This window comes from Chelonia mydas, unplaced genomic scaffold (genome assembly GCF_015237465.2).
Source record: "Chelonia mydas isolate rCheMyd1 unplaced genomic scaffold, rCheMyd1.pri.v2 scaffold_93_arrow_ctg1, whole genome shotgun sequence".
Taxonomy (NCBI): domain Eukaryota; kingdom Metazoa; phylum Chordata; order Testudines; family Cheloniidae; genus Chelonia; species Chelonia mydas.
The window spans coordinates 1,331-18,200 of record NW_025111292.1 but is presented as its reverse complement, the minus strand read 5'-3'; the positions used below and the strand labels follow the sequence as shown (position 1 = coordinate 18,200).

At 69.8% G+C, this 16,870-nt stretch overlaps 1 protein-coding gene across 1 annotated transcript; it reads left to right on the top strand.

The window, feature by feature from the left end:
* Window positions 1–8,554: 8,554 nt before the first annotated feature.
* Window positions 8,555–16,483, top strand: BGN (biglycan; the record flags this gene model as incomplete). The annotated part of the gene is given in 5 exon segments (XM_037888892.2): window positions 8,555–8,712; window positions 12,696–12,946; window positions 13,159–13,271; window positions 13,775–13,988; window positions 16,373–16,483. Coding segments are annotated over 4 exon segments (682 nt in total), but the record flags the coding sequence as incomplete, so codon positions are not given.
* Between the last annotated feature and the right edge of the window lie 387 nt (window positions 16,484–16,870).

Sequence of the window (16,870 nt, the reverse complement as noted above, 5' to 3'; positions counted from 1 at the left end):
CTGGGGCCGCCCCCGCTGGGCCTGTCGCAGCCTGGGGCCCCCCCCCCGCAGCGCGGCCAGGCCTAGGGGGGTCAGGACCCGGGGCCTGTCGCAGCCTGGGGCCGCCCCCGCTGGGCCTGTCGCAGCCTGGGGCCCCCCCCGCAGCGCAGCCAGGCCTAGGGGGGTCGGGACCCGGGGCCTGTCGCAGCCTGGGGCCGCCCCCGCTGGGCCTGTCGCAGCCTGGGGCCCCCCCCCCGCAGCGCGGCCAGGCCTAGGGGGGTCGGGACCCGGGGCCTGTCGCAGCCTGGGGCCCCCCCCCGCAGCGCGGCCAGGCCTAGGGGGTCGGGACCCGGGGCCTGTCGCAGCCTGGGGCCGCCCCCGCTGGGCCTGTCGCAGCCTGGGGCCCCCCCCGCAGCGCGGCCAGGCCTAGGGGGGTCAGGACCCGGGGCCTGTCGCAGCCTGGGGCCGCCCCCGCTGGGCCTGTCGCAGCCTGGGGCCCCCCCCGCAGCGCGGCCAGGCCTAGGGGGGTCGGGACCCGGGGCCTGTCGCAGCCTGGGGCCGCCCCCGCTGGGCCTGTCGCAGCCTGGGGCCCCCCCCCGCAGCGCGGCCAGGCCTAGGGGGGTCGGGACCCGGGGCCTGTCGCAGCCTGGGGCCCCCCCCCGCAGCGTGGCCAGGCCTAGGGGGGTCGGGACCTGGGGCCTGTCGCAGCCTGGGGCCGCCCCCCGCAGTGCAGCCAGGCCTAGGGGGGTTGGGACCCGGGGCCTGTCGCAGCCTGGGGCCGCCCCCGCAGCGCAGCCAGGCCTAGGGGGGTCGGGACCCAGGGCCTGTCGCAGCCTGGGGCCGCCCCCGCTGGGCCTGTCGCAGCCTGGGGCCGCCCCCGCAGCGCAGCCAGGCCTAGGGGGGTCGGGACCCGGGGCCTGTCGCAGCCTGGGGCCGCCCCCGGAGGCCTAGGGGCGCTGGGACCCTGGGGCTGGGGGGCCCCCACAAGGCCATGCTCGGTGAGCTGGCTGAGCGTCTGCGGCCCCATCCATGCCCCTATGTCCAGCTGTCCGTCCCTCCCTGCACCTCTCCACCCCCATTCATCCCTCCCACCCCCCATCTGTCTGTCTGTCACTCAGGCAAGGGGGGATCTCTCTGCAGCCCTGGAGCACCCCCCCAGGCCTGCCCCGCTAGTGCTGGGGGGCAGCGTGCTGGGAATAAGGCGGGAGGGGCCCCTGCTGCTGTAACCGGACTCCTGTCTCCTTGGCTGATAAACGGGGCTGCCGGGCGCGGTGGCCGAGGCTCGACGCGTGGACTTGTGCCAAGTGTGGGCGAGGGGGGTGTTGCGGGGTCCCCGGGCCATGCTCGGACCTGCTCCCCCTGAAGCCGGGCAGGACGCTGGGGACCCTCCCCTCTCGGCGCCGACTGTCCCCAGGGCAAGACGCTGCCCCGGCTTCCACCGTCCTGGGTCCGGCCCCGGAGCCTGCAGCCTCTCCTGCCCCACCGGGCACTTCCCGCAGCGCATCCCCCTGGGCAGGGTCCTGGGGGGGCCAGAGGGCCCTGCCCCCCAACTCCGCAGTCAGACGTGAAAACAGAAGGTTTATTATAACCTCCCGCCCCTCCTCCGGCCTTTGTCCCTTTCGCGGGCCAGGAGCCACCTGGTCTCTTTGTTCCCTTCAGTCGGCACCTTGCAGGGGACGGGGTGTCGGCCATTCTCTGTGCAGACCCCATCACGCTGCCCCCCAGGGCTCTGCGACCAGCACCCCCCTGATCTCCCTGTCACGGGGTCCCCGGGCGATGCTCTGAGCTGCTCCCCACGAAGCCGGGCAGGACTCTGGGGGAGTCTCCTCTCGGGGAGCAGCCTGTCTGCAGGACACACAGCTCCCCCGGCTCCACCTTCCTGGGTCTGACCCCGGAGACTCCAGCCTCCTCTGCCCCTCCGGGCACTTCCCCCAGCGAGTCCGCTCAGGCGGGGTCCTGGGGGGGCCAGAGGGTCCTGCCCCCCAACTCCGCAGTCAGACGGGACTCTCAGCCAGCCGGGGAAACAGAGGGTTTATTAGACGACAGGAACAGGGTCTAACACAGAGCTTGTAGGTGCAGAGAACAGGACCCCTCAGCCGGGCCCATTTTAGGGGGTAGGGAGCCAGACAACCCCGTCTGCCCTTCACTCCATGTCCCCACCCAGCCTGAAACTGAAAAACTCTCTCCCGCCCCCCCTCCCCTGGGCTTTGTCCCTTTCCCGGGCCAGGAGGTCACCTGATTCCTTTGTTCTCCAACCCTCTAGCTCTCACCTGGCAGGGGGAAGGGCCCAGGCCATCAGTGGCCAGGAAACAGGGTGTCGGCCATTCTCTGTGTCCAGACCCCTGCACACACCTGCCCTCTAGGGCTCTGCAAGGATCAGACCCCCTTACCCCTCCCCCTAGAGACTTAAGAACTGCCTAGGGGAAACTGAGGCACCCCCCACACTATTCAGAGGAAACATTAAGAACAGTCCCACTTCGTCATATCCCCCACCTGGATACTTGAGAAATGCCTAGGGAAACTGAGGAAACACTCACCCAGTATTCAGAGAGAACATTAAGAACATTCCCACTTTGTCACAGGGGGTTTGCAGGCTGGGCCAGGCCCCCGGACGCTTGGGTTCCATGCCCGGCTTCGCTGCTGGGGCTGCACGCGGCACCGAGACTCAGTTTCCCGGCCTGGGGGATCTTCCGGCCAGCACTGCTGTTCTCCCAGGCTGGCAGGGGTGGGCGTGGGGGTGTGTCCCTGCCCAGCGCCAGGCTTTTCCCTACAACTCAGGAATGGGGCTCTGGGGTGGGGCAGGGGGCTGGTTATCCAGGGACCCCTCGCCCGGTGCCAACATGCCTACAATCTCTGGGCAAACTGGCGTTCGAGGGTGCCAGGGCACAAGGCACCACGAAGCAGACGGAGACGGCTCCCTGCCCCTTTTCTGTCTGCCCCACCTGCAGCCGGGGGCATGCGCGGCTTTATCTGCCCCCTGGGGGCAGCAGGCCAGGCAGGGGCCCCTATCCGGGTTCGGCCTGGAGGCATAGGCGCAGCTCCACAGTGAGGGGTCAAAATGTTGCTGTGGGGCTGGTCAAGAGCCCCTGCGCCCCAGCCCAGAGGCAGCTGCATCTCCGCGCCAGGTGAGGGGTCCCCGGGTAACCAGCCCCCCCCCACCCCAGAGCCAGGCGCTGGTGCTGCCCAGCCAGCCCCGGGCGCGGCCCCGTCTTGGCGTCGCTCCGCGCCCTGCCTGCTTCCAATTTGCAGCAGGACGGGGTTAGATAAACACGGCGGCCAGCCCCAGCGGCCCCCGGGCCGGCCAAGCACAGCAGCTGCCCCCCGGCCGCCCCACAACAGGAAGTGCCTGTGATTAGCAGGGGGGGGGGGCCAGCTGGGCATTAGCTGTTCCTTGAGGGGCTCCTCCTGGCTCGACGCGGCTCGGGGGGGGCATTTGCTGAGCCCCGATCTGCAGGAATGGGCCAGGGGCAGTGTGTCCGAGGCAGACAGCGCCGGGGCCTGCCCCCCTGCCCCCCGCCCTACGCAGCCCCCCGGCGCTCCAAATACGGGATCCAGGGACCTGCCCCCCAGTGCCCCCAAGCACTGCCCCCTCCCCTAGCTTGAGCCCCCAGCCCCCCATAGCCCTCCATCCCGGCTGGTCCCCCCAGCTCCTCATGGCCCAATAATGGGAATTGGGAAGCGTTGGATGGGGGGGGCGGCTGGAACTGGGGGGATGGGAGGAGCTGGGGGGATGGAGGGGGGCTTGCACTCCCTTCCCACCCCTACTGCTGAGGGCCTCCCCCGCTTCTCCCCATGGCCAGGCTCTCACATCCCCCCTCCCTGGGCCCCTGACCTGCCCCGTCTGCCCCCATTAGGATCACCTGCCTGCGCCCGGCCCCCAGGCACCCCCGGGTGTGGCCGCAGCACCAGCTGCTGGGACCTGTCAAGGCAAATTAGCCCAGGATGGCTGATGCCCCCACCGCTGCCTGCCCGGAAGCACGGGGGGGCACTGGGGAGCAGGCGGCTCGGTGGTGGGCGCTGTCCCCTCGCAGTCAGGGCCGGGTGAGGGGTCCCCGGATAACCTGCCCCACCCGAGAGCCAGCCGCATGTTGGCACTGGGCGAGGGGTCCCCGGATAACCTGCCCCACCCCAGAGCCAGCCGCATGTTGGCACTGGGCGAGGGGTCCCCGGATAACCTGCCCCACCCCAGAGCCAGCCGCATGTTGGCACCGGGCGAGGGGTCCCCGGATAACCTGCCCCACCCCAGAGCCAGCCGCATGCCGGCACCGGGCGAGGGGTCCCCGGATAACCTGCCCCACCCCAGAGCCAGCCGCATGCCGGCACCGGGCGAGGGGTCCCCGGATAACCTGCCTCACCCCAGAGCCAGCCGCATGCCGGCACCGGGCGAGGGGTCCCCGGATAACCTGCCCCACCCCAGAGCCAGCCGCATGCCGGCACCGGGCGAGGGGTCCCCGGATAACCTGCCTCACCCCAGAGCCAGCCGCATGTTGGCACTGGGCGAGGGGTCCCCGGATAACCTGCCCCACCCCAGAGCCAGCCGCATGCCGGCACCGGGCGAGGGGTCCCCGGATAAGCAGCCCCTTGCCCCACCCCAGAGCCAGCCGCATGTCGGCACCGGGCGAGGGGTCCCCGGATAACTTGCCCCACCCGAGAGCCAGCCGCATGCCGGCACCGGGCGAGGGGTCCCCGGATAACCTGCCCCACCCCAGAGCCAGCCGCATGCCGGCACCGGGCGAGGGGTCCCCGGATAACCTGCCCCACCCCAGAGCCAGCCGCATGCCGGCACCGGGCGAGGGGTCCCCGGATAACCTGCCTCACCCCAGAGCCAGCCGCATGTAGGCACTGGGCGAGGGGTCCCCGGATAACCTGCCCCACCCCAGAGCCAGCCGCATGCCGGCACCGGGCGAGGGGTCCCCGGATAAGCAGCCCCTTGCCCCACCCCAGAGCCAGCCGCATGTCGGCACCGGGCGAGGGGTCCCCGGATAACTTGCCCCACCCGAGAGCCAGCCGCATGCCGGCACCGGGCGAGGGGTCCCCGGATAACCTGCCCCACCCCAGAGCCAGCCGCATGCCGGCACCGGGCGAGGGGTCCCTGGATAACCTGCCTCACCCCAGAGCCAGCCGCATGTTGGCACTGGGCGAGGGGTCCCCGGATAACCTGCCCCACCCCAGAGCCAGCCGCATGCCGGCACCGGGCGAGGGGTCCCCGGATAAGCAGCCCTTTGCCCCACCCCAGAGCCAGCCGCATGCCGGCACCAGGCGAGGGGTCCCCGGATAACCAGCCCCCTCCCCACCCCAGAGGGGCCGTGTCCTGGTGCCTGGTGAGGGGACCCCAGTAACCGGCCCCGCCCTGCCCCTGGCTTTGCCAGTGTCCCGACGGGTGGGTGCGGCTTTGCGGCGGCTGGCCCGGCTGGCCGTGCCCAGGGTTATATATAGCCGGGCTGGGCTCTAGGCCCATGCACACTCGATGCGTCGTCAGCTCCCTGGCCAGGCCATATCGCCTCCCCCCGGCCTGGTCTGATGGGGTGGGGCACGGGGCCAGTTATCTGGGGTCCCAGTGTGGAGATGTGGCCCCTCTGGGGTGGAGCAGGGGGCTGGGCTGAGACAAAGGGGTCCTGCCTAGGGGGTGCCGCCAGCCCCCGCCCCGGGCGAGGGCGAAGGGGGGTGGAGCATGGGGGGCTGATGTGATGGGGAAGGCATGTACCGGCTGCAGCTGTGAAAACACGGCCGGCCTGGGTCCCGCTGGGGGGCAGTGATGGGGGGGGAGCAGCCCAGGGCTGTGGGGAGGGACAGAGCAGCTGGCTGGAGAGGTGGGGGAAGCCGCACAAGGGATGGTCTCCCCTCTGCGCCCCCTGCTTGGCCGGATCCCACCCCAGATCGAGGCTGGCGTCCAGGGCCCAGCTGCCCCCCAATTGCGGTTACATAAGGCCAGGGGATCCAAGCCCCCCAGGCAGGATAAAGGGCTGGTTCCCCCCTGCCGTCTCTGGCCCCATCAGCAGAAAGCGGGGGGCAGGGGCAGCATGGGGAGGGGGACATGCTCCCCAGAGAGAGCTGGGGGCCTGAGTAGGGGCACAATCAGCAGCAGGGGGCTGCACTCCCGGGAGTCCCTGTATAACCAGCCCCCCACCCCGCCCCACCCCAGAGGGGGCTGCATCTCAGGGCCTGAGGAGCTGGGGATTCTGCTGCCCTGCACAGTGGGATTATCCCAGAGGAAGGATCTGGGTGCGAGTCCCATCAGGTCCTGCCGCGAGGGGCTGAGGGGGGGTCAGGCGGGAAGGGGGCTGGGGGAGTCCCCCCCCCCGCTGGTATTTGAGGAATGTGTCTTATCTCCAAAGCTCCAGGGAGGGGGGGTGGAGATGGTGCTCAGGCCATCTCTAACCACCAGCCCCCACTCCCCGAGCCGGAAGAGAACCCAGGAGTCCTGGCTCCCAGCCCCCCTGCTCTCAGCACTAGGCCCCACTCCCTCTGCACCACCCCGAGCTGGGGCTGGGCAAATCTGTTGAGGCCAGACGCCGGCTCGGGCCAGAGATCAGCACAGGAATTCGCTCCCCCGGCCTCACATCCTCTCCCCGCATTCCTGCCCCGGCCAGCTGAGCCCGCGGCCCCCCGTGACCGGAGCCGAAGACGCCCGGCAGATGGGAGAGCGCGACACGGGACAAGACACGGGACTAGGCGGGAGCAAAACAGCCCTCAACCCCCGCCAGGGAGAGAACCCAGGAGTCCTGGCTCCCAGCCCCCTGCTCTAACCCACCAGGCCCCACTCCCCTCCCAGAGCTGGGGAAAGAACCCAGGAGTCCTGGCTCCCAGCCCCCCCTGCTCTAACCACCAGCCTCCACTCCCCTCCAGGAGCCACCCCCTCCATCTGTCTGTCCATCCCCCTGCCCCTCTGTCACGGACTCACAGGTCGTGCGGACTCTTGGCCCCATATGGTCCCTGGGGGGAACCCCCTTCACTGTGACAGCCCTTCCCGGGGGTCCAGCCCCTCCACCTCCTGGAGCCACACCTCTCCGAGCCCCCACCCTCCGGTCTTCCAGCGGGGCATCTGACGCCACCTCCCCCAAGCCCCCCCCCATCCATTGTCTTCTCTCCAGGTAAACAGGTCGCGGGGGGCCCCCTCTCCTCTCCTCTGTCCTCTGGCCCCTCTGGCTGGACCCGGCTGGTCCGGTCACCGGGGTCCTCCCTCCGCAGCCCACTGTCCCCCAGCTGGCCAGACCCGGCTGGGGCTCCCGGTCCCCAGGTCCCCAGTCTCTGGGGTCTCCACTCTCCAGGCCATTGGCCGGGGTCCCACATTCCCTCGCTGGCCCTGTGTCCCCACAAACCCCCTCTCCCACCCCCTCGTTAAACCCGTAACACCCAGGGAAACTGAGTCATCCCCTCGGCGTGCAAACCACTGACAAAACCAAGAGACCGCCTCCCATTGTCACCCCCTCCATTTGTCTGTCCATCCCCCGCCCCCTCCATTCATCCGTCTCTCCATCCTGACGCGGGGTCCCCGGGCCATGCTCGGACCGGCTCCCCGCGAAGCCGGGCAGGACTCTGGGGACCCTCCTCTCTTGGCGCCGACTGTCCCCAGGGCAAGACGCTGCCCCGGCTTCCACCGTCCTGGGTCTGGCCCCTGTGCCTCCAGCCTCTCCTGCCCCACCGGGCGCTTCCCGCAGCGCGTCCCCCCGGGCAGGGTCCTGGGGGGGCCAGAAGGTCCTGCCCCCCAACTCCTCAGTCAGACGGGACTCTCAGCCAGCCGGGGAAACAGAGGGTTTATTAGACGACAGGAACATGGTCTAACACAGAGCTTGCAGGTGCAGAGACCAGGACCCCTCAGCCGGGTCCGTCTTGGGGGGCAGGGAGGCCAGAGCCCCATCTGGGCCTCCCCCCATTTCCCCAGCCAGCCCCAAACTGAAACTCTCTCTCCCTCCTCCGGCCTTTGACCCTTTCCCGGGCCAGGAGCCACCTGGTCTCTGTTCCCCAGCCCCTTCAGTCGGCACCTTGCAGGGGACGGGGTGTCGGCCATTCTCTGAGCAGACCCCATCACGCTGCCCCCCAGGGCTCTGCGACCATCACCCCCCTGATCCCCCACCTGGACACTTGAGAAATGCCTAGGGAAACTGAGGCACCCACCCAGTATTCAGAGAGAACATTCACACTTTGTCACACCCTTCAGTTGGCACCTTTGCAGAGGGGGGCCCAGGAGACAGGCCGTCAGCCATTCTCTGTGCAGACGGCATCACACGGGCCCTCTATCCCCCCACCTAGATACTTAAGAAACGCATGGGGAAACTGAGGCACCCACCCAGTATTCAGAGAAAACATTAAGCACATTCCCACTTTGTCACACACCCCCACCTCCGTCTATCCCTCTGTCCATCCCTACCCCCCCAGACACCCTAGCTGTATCTATACAAGGTCTCCCCCACAGCTCTTCATCCCCCCATAGATCCCGTGCTGCCCCAAATGGGGATTAGAATCCCCCCAGCTCCTCCTGCCCCACAGCGCCCCCCCATCTCTGTGTGGGTTTGACTTTCCCGGCCTCTGGCTTTTTGGCAGGTGGCTGATGGGATCCAGATGTGGGCCTGGCTTGTGTGTGCGCATCCGGCATCCAGCTCCCAGGGAGTGAATCCACCCAGCCAGACCCACAGTGCTGCCCGCCCTGTCCTGTCCTGCTCCCAGCCTGCGGGAAGGGGAGACGAGCAGACACCCCCGGGAACGGCCGCATTCCCCACCTGAATCCCCCCGAAGGTAGGGCTCTGGCGCTGACAGGGGCGGCTTTGGACCCAGGAAGCTGGAGTGACTTTTCGGGGCACGGAGCACTCCCAAAGCAGATAGACCCCCCCACATCAGCTCACTGGACTCCTGGGTTCTAGGGGGGGCATATCTCCCATGGTGGTGGGGGAATTCCCTCTGCATCAGCTTCCAGGACTCCTGGGTTCTATTTTTTTTGGGGAGGGTGGAGTAGGGGCTCCTCACCTGTCCCAAAACAGACAGATCTTCCCCTGACTCCTGGGTTCTGTATTGGGGCAGGGGGGCAGCTGCAATCCAGTGGGAGAGATTCCTCCAGCATCAGGTCCCAGGACTCCTGGGTTCTATTTTTCTGGGGGGTCAGCCCCCATTCATGGGGGGAAATTCCTTGGTATTGGTTTCCTGGGTTCTGTTGTTTTTTTTTGGTGTGGGGTGGGGGCTGTAGCCTCAGTGCAGGGGGGCGATTCCCTCACAGAGCAGCTCCCTGGACTCCTGGCTTCTTGCACTGTTGCCTTGGGGTTGTACGTTCCCCTCTGAGCCCCATGTTCTGCGCTCCCAGCTTGGCTTGTCTTGGCAGGCGCCGAGGGGATGGAAAACAGGATCTGTCGGTTTTTCCTCTGTCCCTGGCGCTCAGGGGAACGAGCGGGAGGGATTCCCAGCCGGCAAACAAGCTGTCTTGGACGGATGCTTTCTGGACCGGAGGGGGTGGATCACATCCCAGATCCAGCGCTGGTCATCCGGAGTCACCCCACTGCAGCACAGAACCCAGGAGTCCTGGCTCCCAGGCTCCCCGCTCTAACCACCAGACCCCGCTCCCCTCCCAGAGCCGGGCAGAGAACCCAGGAGTCCTGGCTCCCAGGCCCCCCAGCTCTAACCACCAGACCCCGCTCCCCTCCCAGAGCCGGGCAGAGAACCCAGGAGTCCTGGCTCCCAGGCTCCCCACTCTAACCACCAGACCCCGCTCCCCTCCCAGAGCTGGGCAGAGAACCCAGGAGTCCTGGCTACTGGAGAGGGGGGGCTGCCTGGGCCACCCACCACCCAGTGGCATCAGGGAACGGCGCCACGTGGGAACCCGACGGCTGGCAGAGCCCTGGTGGAGCGGAGACGCCGGGGCTGGAGGTGGCGAGTGCTGAGGCTGCGTGGCCAGAGGTTGTGAGGAAAGTGCCCCTGTCGGCCCCCGGAGCTGGGGGCACCGGAGGGGACATTTCAGGGGGGCAGCGAGGAAGGTTTAATCACAGGCTGCCTTGGTTCTCTCACGGGAGTGGGGTCCGATGGTTAGAGTGGGGCAGGGGGTGTGGGGGAGCCAGGACTCCTGGGTTCCATTTGCAGCCCTTTGGTTGGCTTCAAGCAGAGACCCACCGACCGAGCCACAGGATCGGTGTGCGCCCGAGTCAGCCCCCTTCCTAGATCTTAGAGCTGGGGAGAGAACCCAGGAGTCCTGGCTCCCAGCCCCCCTGCTCTGACCACTAGACCACCCTCCCCTCCCAGAGCCAGGGGAGAACCCAGGAGTCCTGGCAGGGCTTGTGCTGAGGAGTGTTCCCAGGCAGCCCGTGTGCTGGGCACTCCCGGACTCCTGGGTTCCCTGCTGCTCCATCCCTTTCCCAACGGCTATAGACATGCCCATGGAGCCCCACTCCAGCGACAGCCCCCCAGGAGACCTTGGCAGAAGGGCTGGTGAGGTGGCATCTGCTGGGCCGGCAGCCCTGGCCCTGTACCCGGAATCGAACTCCAGGATGAATCTGTTCTCCACGCCCGACCAGGATGCCTGGGTTCCCTTCCCGGCGCCAGCCCAGGCTCCTTGGCACTGTCACATGGTGCTTGCAGCTGGGAACTGTGGACAATGACCCTGCGTTTGCCCGTTCAGCTCTCAGGGTGGGGATGTCTCCCCCGGGGGTCGGGTGCAGCGCCCTGCGCAATGGGGCCCTGATCTCAGTTGGGGGGGGGGGCGCTGGGAGCCAGGACACCTGGGTTCTCTCCCCAGCTCTGGGAGGGGAGTGGGGGCTGGTGGTTAGAGCAGGGGGGAGCCAGGACTCCTGGGTTCTCTCCCCAGCTCTGGGAGGGGAGTGGGGGCTGGTGGTTAGAGCAGGGGGGAGCCAGGACTCCTGGGTTCTCTCCCCAGCTCTGGGAGGGGAGTGGGGGCTGGTGGGTTAGAGCAAGGGGGGCTGGGAGCCAGGACGCCTGGGTTCTCTCTCCAACTCTGGGAGGGCAGTGGGGGCTCGTGGTTAGAGGTGGGAGGCCAGGACTCCTGGGTTCTCTCCCCGGATCTGGGAGGGGAGGGGGGTCTGGTGGGTCAGAGCAAGGGGCTGGGAGCCCGGACACCTGGGTTCTGTTATTGAAATCAGGATCCAGCCTTGACCCCCTGCAGTCAGTTGAGTGACCCTCCCAGACCCCAACCCTGGGGCTGGATGGGAGCCGGCGCTCCCCTGTGGGCACAGGCCCCGTCTCCCCCGCCTCCCCCCCCCGGCCCCGTGGCAGTAACTCTGTGGTCTGCCGGGCCCAGCCCAGTCCCTGGCTCGGCCCCAGCCCCGCGCCGGTTCCAAACCCCTAGGCGTGACCCCCTTATTCCGCTCCGGCCGCTGAGCGCAAACACGCCTCGGCTGCGGGGACAAAGGCTCTATTGTGGGCACCGGGGGGGCCACAGGGCTGGGGGTGCCGCGTGGGTTTGGCCGGGGACAGCAGCCGGCTGTAATTGCTGGCTGCATCCCCGGAGCTGGAGCTGGTGCCGGGGCTGAGTCCTGGCCGAGCTGCTGGACTGGGACAGGATCCTCCGGACGTACAGAGCAGCAGAACCGGCCCTGCCCCCAGCGCAATCAGGAGTGACTCCGGATTGGCCCTGGGGGAGCTGAGCTCTGAACCGGGCCCTGCCCCGATTGCTGCGCTCTGGGGCTGGGCCTGAATCGTGCTTCCTGCCCCCCGCTCCCCTCCGCTGCCCCATGGAACGTGAGTTGAGTCCCCCCCAGCCCCGGCACCGAGTCAAAGCCAACAAACAGCCAGAGCCGTGGGGAGCTCGGCCTGGGCAGAAGGGAGCCAGGCTCTCCCCTGGCAGCCAGGGCTGGGCGTGGGGGGCGCCGTGCTGTGGGGGGCTCGGCAGGGGGCACTGGCTCTGCTTTCCTCTTTGGCCTTCCTGGGGCTGCGCCCCCCCCCGTAACCCGGGCTGGGAACCCCTCCGTGGCTGCGGCCGGGGGGCGGGGGGCATGGAAAAAGCGAGGCAATGGGCAGGTGGCGTCATGCCCGGCTCCCTTCCCAAGGTAACCGCTCCCCACTGGCGTCTGCCCGGCCGGCGGCCCCCTCCCCTCGGCCCACACACAGCCCCCTCTCGCTCTCAGAATGGCGGGGGAAACTGAGGCACAGAAGTGGATGAACCCCACTTCTCAGGACAGAACCCAGGAGTCCTGACTACCAGCCCCCCCCACACACTCTGACCCACCAGACCCCCTCCACTCCCAGAGCTGACTGGGCTCCGGGATGGGGGACTCGTGCTGGGGCCGCGGGTGAGGATTTGGGGGGGGGGTCTGGTCCCTGCACCCCCTGTAGCCAGCTGTCTCCCCCTCTATTCCCCCCCATCTCTGCCCCTGGCAGTGGGGTCTGTGGGCGGCTGTTTGGAGCCATGCCAGCTGTCTCCCCCTCTATTTCCCCCCATCTCTGCCCCTGGCAGTGGGGTCTGTGGGCGGCTGTTTAGAGCCATGCCAGCCCCCCCCCCCGGCCCCGGCGCTCGGGGCTGGTCCCTTGTGGAGTCTCTAATTGTGGCCCCGGAGCCTGGCCTGTCATTGTGGAGCTTATTTTATCCCGGCCGCAGAGGTGGGGTTGCGGCCCGGCCCCGGCTCACCCCACGGACCCTTCGCCTGCTGGGCACAGGGCCCCACGGGGCTGCTCCCCGCTCCACCCCAGAGCCAGCCGCAGCCCGGCGCCGGGCGGGGGGTCCCCGTATCAGCAGCCCCTGCCCCCAGGCTGCCCCTAACCCCGTCCTCCCCTCTCGCCCCCAGCCCCACCATGCTGCGAGCCCTGCTCCTGGCGGCCCTGCTGGGCCTGGCGCGGGCGCTGCCCTTCGAGCAGCCGGCCTTCTGGGACTTCGCCATGGACGAGGGGCCGGCCGTGCAGCGGGACGAAGAGGAGGCCTCGGGCATCTTCCCCACCTCGGGGGTCCCCGACTTCGAGGACGTCGTTCCTGCCTACGGGGGGCTCTGCCCCTTCGGCTGCCGGTGCCACCTGCGGGTGGTGCAGTGCTCCGACCTGGGTACGCCCGGACGCCGGGGTTCCTGCCCCGCAGCGGGGGGTGGGAAGGGGGGGGGGCGAGGACTCCTGGGTTCTCCCCCCAGCCCCGGGCGGGGAGTGGGGCCGGCACGGGGACGGTGGGGCTCTCCCCTGCAGGGGCGTCTCGGAGTCCCGGTTTGCGGGGGGAACATGGGGGTTTCCCGGGCCCGCCTCACCCCCCGTCTCTCCCCCCAGGCCTGAGGTCGGTGCCCAAGGAAATCGCCCGCGACACGAAGCTGCTGGATCTGCAGAACAACCAGCTCACGGAGCTGCGGCGCGACGACTTCAAGGGGCTGCATCACCTCTACGTGCGTCCCCCGGGGGCCCGGCCCCACAGCCCCCGCCCGGCCCTGCCCCCCGCCCCGCCGCCCCCCCAGCCCGGCCCTGCCCCACAGCGCCCCCTGCCTCCCCACAGCCCAGCCCTGCCCCGCCACCCCCCTGGCCTGGCCCCACAGCACCCCCTGCCTCCCCCCGGCCTGGCCCTGCCCCACAGCCCCCCCACAGCCCCCCCCACCCTGCCCTGCCCCACAGCACCCCCTGCCTCCCCACGGCCCGGCCCTGCCCACAGCGCCCCCTGCCTCCCCACGGCCCAGCCCTGCCCCGCAGCCCCCCCGCAGCCCCCCCCGCCCTGCCCCGCCCCACAGCGCCCTCTGCTTCCCCCCGGCCCGGCCCCACAGCGCCCCCTGGCATCGACAGCGTACCCCTGCCCTGCCCCCCCAGCACTCTGTGACGCTCGCAGCACCCCCTGCCGGGAGAGGCTGGTACTGCAGCCCCTGCTGGCTTGGTAACCCTTGTGCGCCTCCGCCCGCAGGCCCTGGTGCTGGTGAACAACAAGATCTCGCGGGTGCACGAAAAGGCCTTCAGCCCCCTGCACCGGCTGCAGAAGCTCTACATCTCCAAGAACCAGCTGGCCGAGATCCCGCCCAACCTGCCGCCCTCCCTGGTCGAGCTGCGCATCCACGACAACAAGATCCGCAAGGTGCCCAAGGACGTCTTCAAGGGGCTCAACAACATGAACTGCATCGGTGAGACGGGGCTGCCGGGCCCATCGCCCCGACCTCCGGCCTGCCAGGGGCCCATCTGCCCCGGCATCCCGCCTGCCAGCCCATCGCCCCGACCTCCGGCCTGCCAGGGGCCCATCTGCCCCGGCATCCCGCCTGCCAGCCCATCGCCCCGGCATCCGGCCTGCCAGGGGCCCATCTGCCCCAGCATCCCGCCTGCCAGCCCATCGCCCCGGCATCCGGCCTGCCAGGGGCCCATCTGCCCCGGCATCCCGCCTGCCAGCCCATCGCCCCGGCATCCTGCCTGCCAGGGGCCCATCTGCCCCGGCATCCCGCCTGCCAGCCCATCGCCCCGGCATCCGGCCTGCCAGGGGCCCATCTGCCCCGGCATCCCGCCTGCCAGCCCATCGCCCCGGCATCCTGCCTGCCAGGGGCCCATCTGCCCCGGCATCCCGCCTGCCAGCCCATCGCCCCGGCATCCGGCCTGCCAGGGGCCCATCTGCCCCGGCATCCCGCCTGCCAGCCCATCGCCCCGACCTCCAGCCTGCCAGGGGCCCATCTGCCCCGGCATCCCGCCTGCCAGCCCATTGCCCCAGCATCCGGCCTGCCAGGGGCCCATCTGCCCCGGCATCCCGCCTGCCAGGGGCCCATCTGCCCCGGCATCCCGCCTGCCAGGGGCCCATCTACCCTGGCATCCCGCCTGCCAGCCCATCGCCCCGACATCCGGCCTGCCAGGGGCCCATCTGCCCCGGCATCCCGCCTGCCAGCCCATCGCCCCGGCATCCCGCCTGCCAGGGGCCCATCTACCCTGGCATCCCACCTGCCAGCCCATCACCCTGGCATCCCGCCTGCCAGCTCATCTACCCTGGCATCCTGCCTGCCAGCCCATCACCCTGGCATCCCACCTGCCAGCCCATCTACCCTGGCATCCTGCCTGCGAGGGGCCCATCTACCCCGGCATCCCGCCTCCCAGCCCATCGCCCCGACATCCGGCCTGCCAGGAGCCCATCTACCCTGGCATCCCACCTGCCAGCCCATCACCCCGGCATCCCGCCTGCCAGGGGCCCATCTGCCCCGGCATCCCACCTGCCAGCCCATGGCCCCGGCATCCCGCCTGCCAGCCCCATCGCCCCGACATCCGGCCTGCCAGGAGCCCATCTGCCCCGGCATCCCACCTGCCAGCCCATCGCCCCGGCATCCCGCCTGCCAGGGGCCCATCTACCCTGGCATCCCGCCTGCCAGCTCATCTACCCTGGCATCCTGCCTGCCAGACCATCACCCTGGCATCCCACCTGCCAGCTCATCACCCCAGCATCCCGCCTGCCAGGGGCCCATCTACCCTGGCATCCTGCCTGCCAGCCCATCACCCTGGCATCCCACCTGCCAGCCCATCTACCCTGGCATCCTGCCTGCGAGGGGCCCATCTACCCCGGCATCCCGCCTCCCAGCCCATCGCCCCGACATCCGGCCTGCCAGGAGCCCATCTACCCTGGCATCCCACCTGCCAGCCCATCACCCCGGCATCCCGCCTGCCAGGAGCCCATCTGCCCCGGCATCCCACCTGCCAGCCCATGGCCCCGGCATCCCGCCTGCCAGCCCATCGCCCCGACATCCGGCCTGCCAGGAGCCCATCTGCCCCGGCATCCCACCTGCCAGCCCATCGCCCCGGCATCCCGCCTGCCAGGGGCCCATCTACCCTGGCATCCCGCCTGCCAGCTCATCTACCCTGGCATCCTGCCTGCCAGACCATCACCCTGGCATCCCACCTGCCAGCTCATCACCCCAGCATCCCGCCTGCCAGGGGCCCATCTACCCTGGCATCCCGCCTGCCAGCTCATCTACTCTGGCATCCTGCCTGCCAGGGGCCCATCTACCCCGGCATCCCGCCTCCCAGCCCATCACCCCGGCATCCCACCTGCCAGGGGCCCATCTACCCCGGCATCCCACCTCCCAGCCCATCGCCCTGGCATCCCACCTGCCAGGGTCCCATCCCCTGGCATCCCACCTGCCAGATCATCTACCCTGGCATCCCGCCTCCCAGCCCATCGCCCTGGCATCCTGCCTGCCAGCCCCCCATGGGCCTGTCACCCCACCATACTGCCAGGGGCCCAGCTACCCCAGCCTCCCGCCCACCCATGTGCCCATCAGCCTGGCATCCTGCCTCCCAGCCCCCCGTGGGTCCATCGCGCCAGCATCCCGCCTGCCAGCCCCCCAGGGGCCCAATCCTGATCACCGGCACCCTCTGCCCTGCTGCCCACCCCCCCAGCGCCCGCCCCAACAACCTGGGGAGAGCGCCCCCTTCCCCACTGCCCACCCCCTGGTGCCCCCCAGCACCTGGCCCTGACCATGGGGGGAGAGTTCCCCCGGGCTGGACGAGCTGTGGGTGACTCCGGTCTCTCTGCCCCCAGAGATGGGGGGCAACCCCTTGGAGAACAGCGGATTCGAACCCGGCGCCTTCGACGGCCTGAAGCTGAATTACCTGCGCATCTCAGAGGCCAAGCTGACGGGGATCCCCAAAGGTGACCCCCCAGCCCCCCCTCAGCCCCCCATCTGCCCCCCAGCCCGCTGGCTGGCCCCATGGTGTCTGGGGACCCCCCGTGCCGCCCCCTCCATGGCTGGAACCCCCCACTCTGGGCGGGACCCCCCACTCCCCGGAGCGCTGGGGCCCCTCGCCACTCTGCCTGGGGGGTGGGGAGAGCTGGAGGTCAGGGCCTCGGAGCCCCCCTGCACCGTGGCCCCCCAGCAATCCCCTCCGATCGAACCCAGCTCCCCCCACTCCCCCACCCTTGGGATCCTCCCGAGTCGGCCCTGCACGTCCCCTGCCCCGGCTCCCAGCCCCTGACCCCCTCTCTGCCCCCCAGACCTGCCCGAGACCCTGAACGAGCTGCATCTGGACCACAACAAAA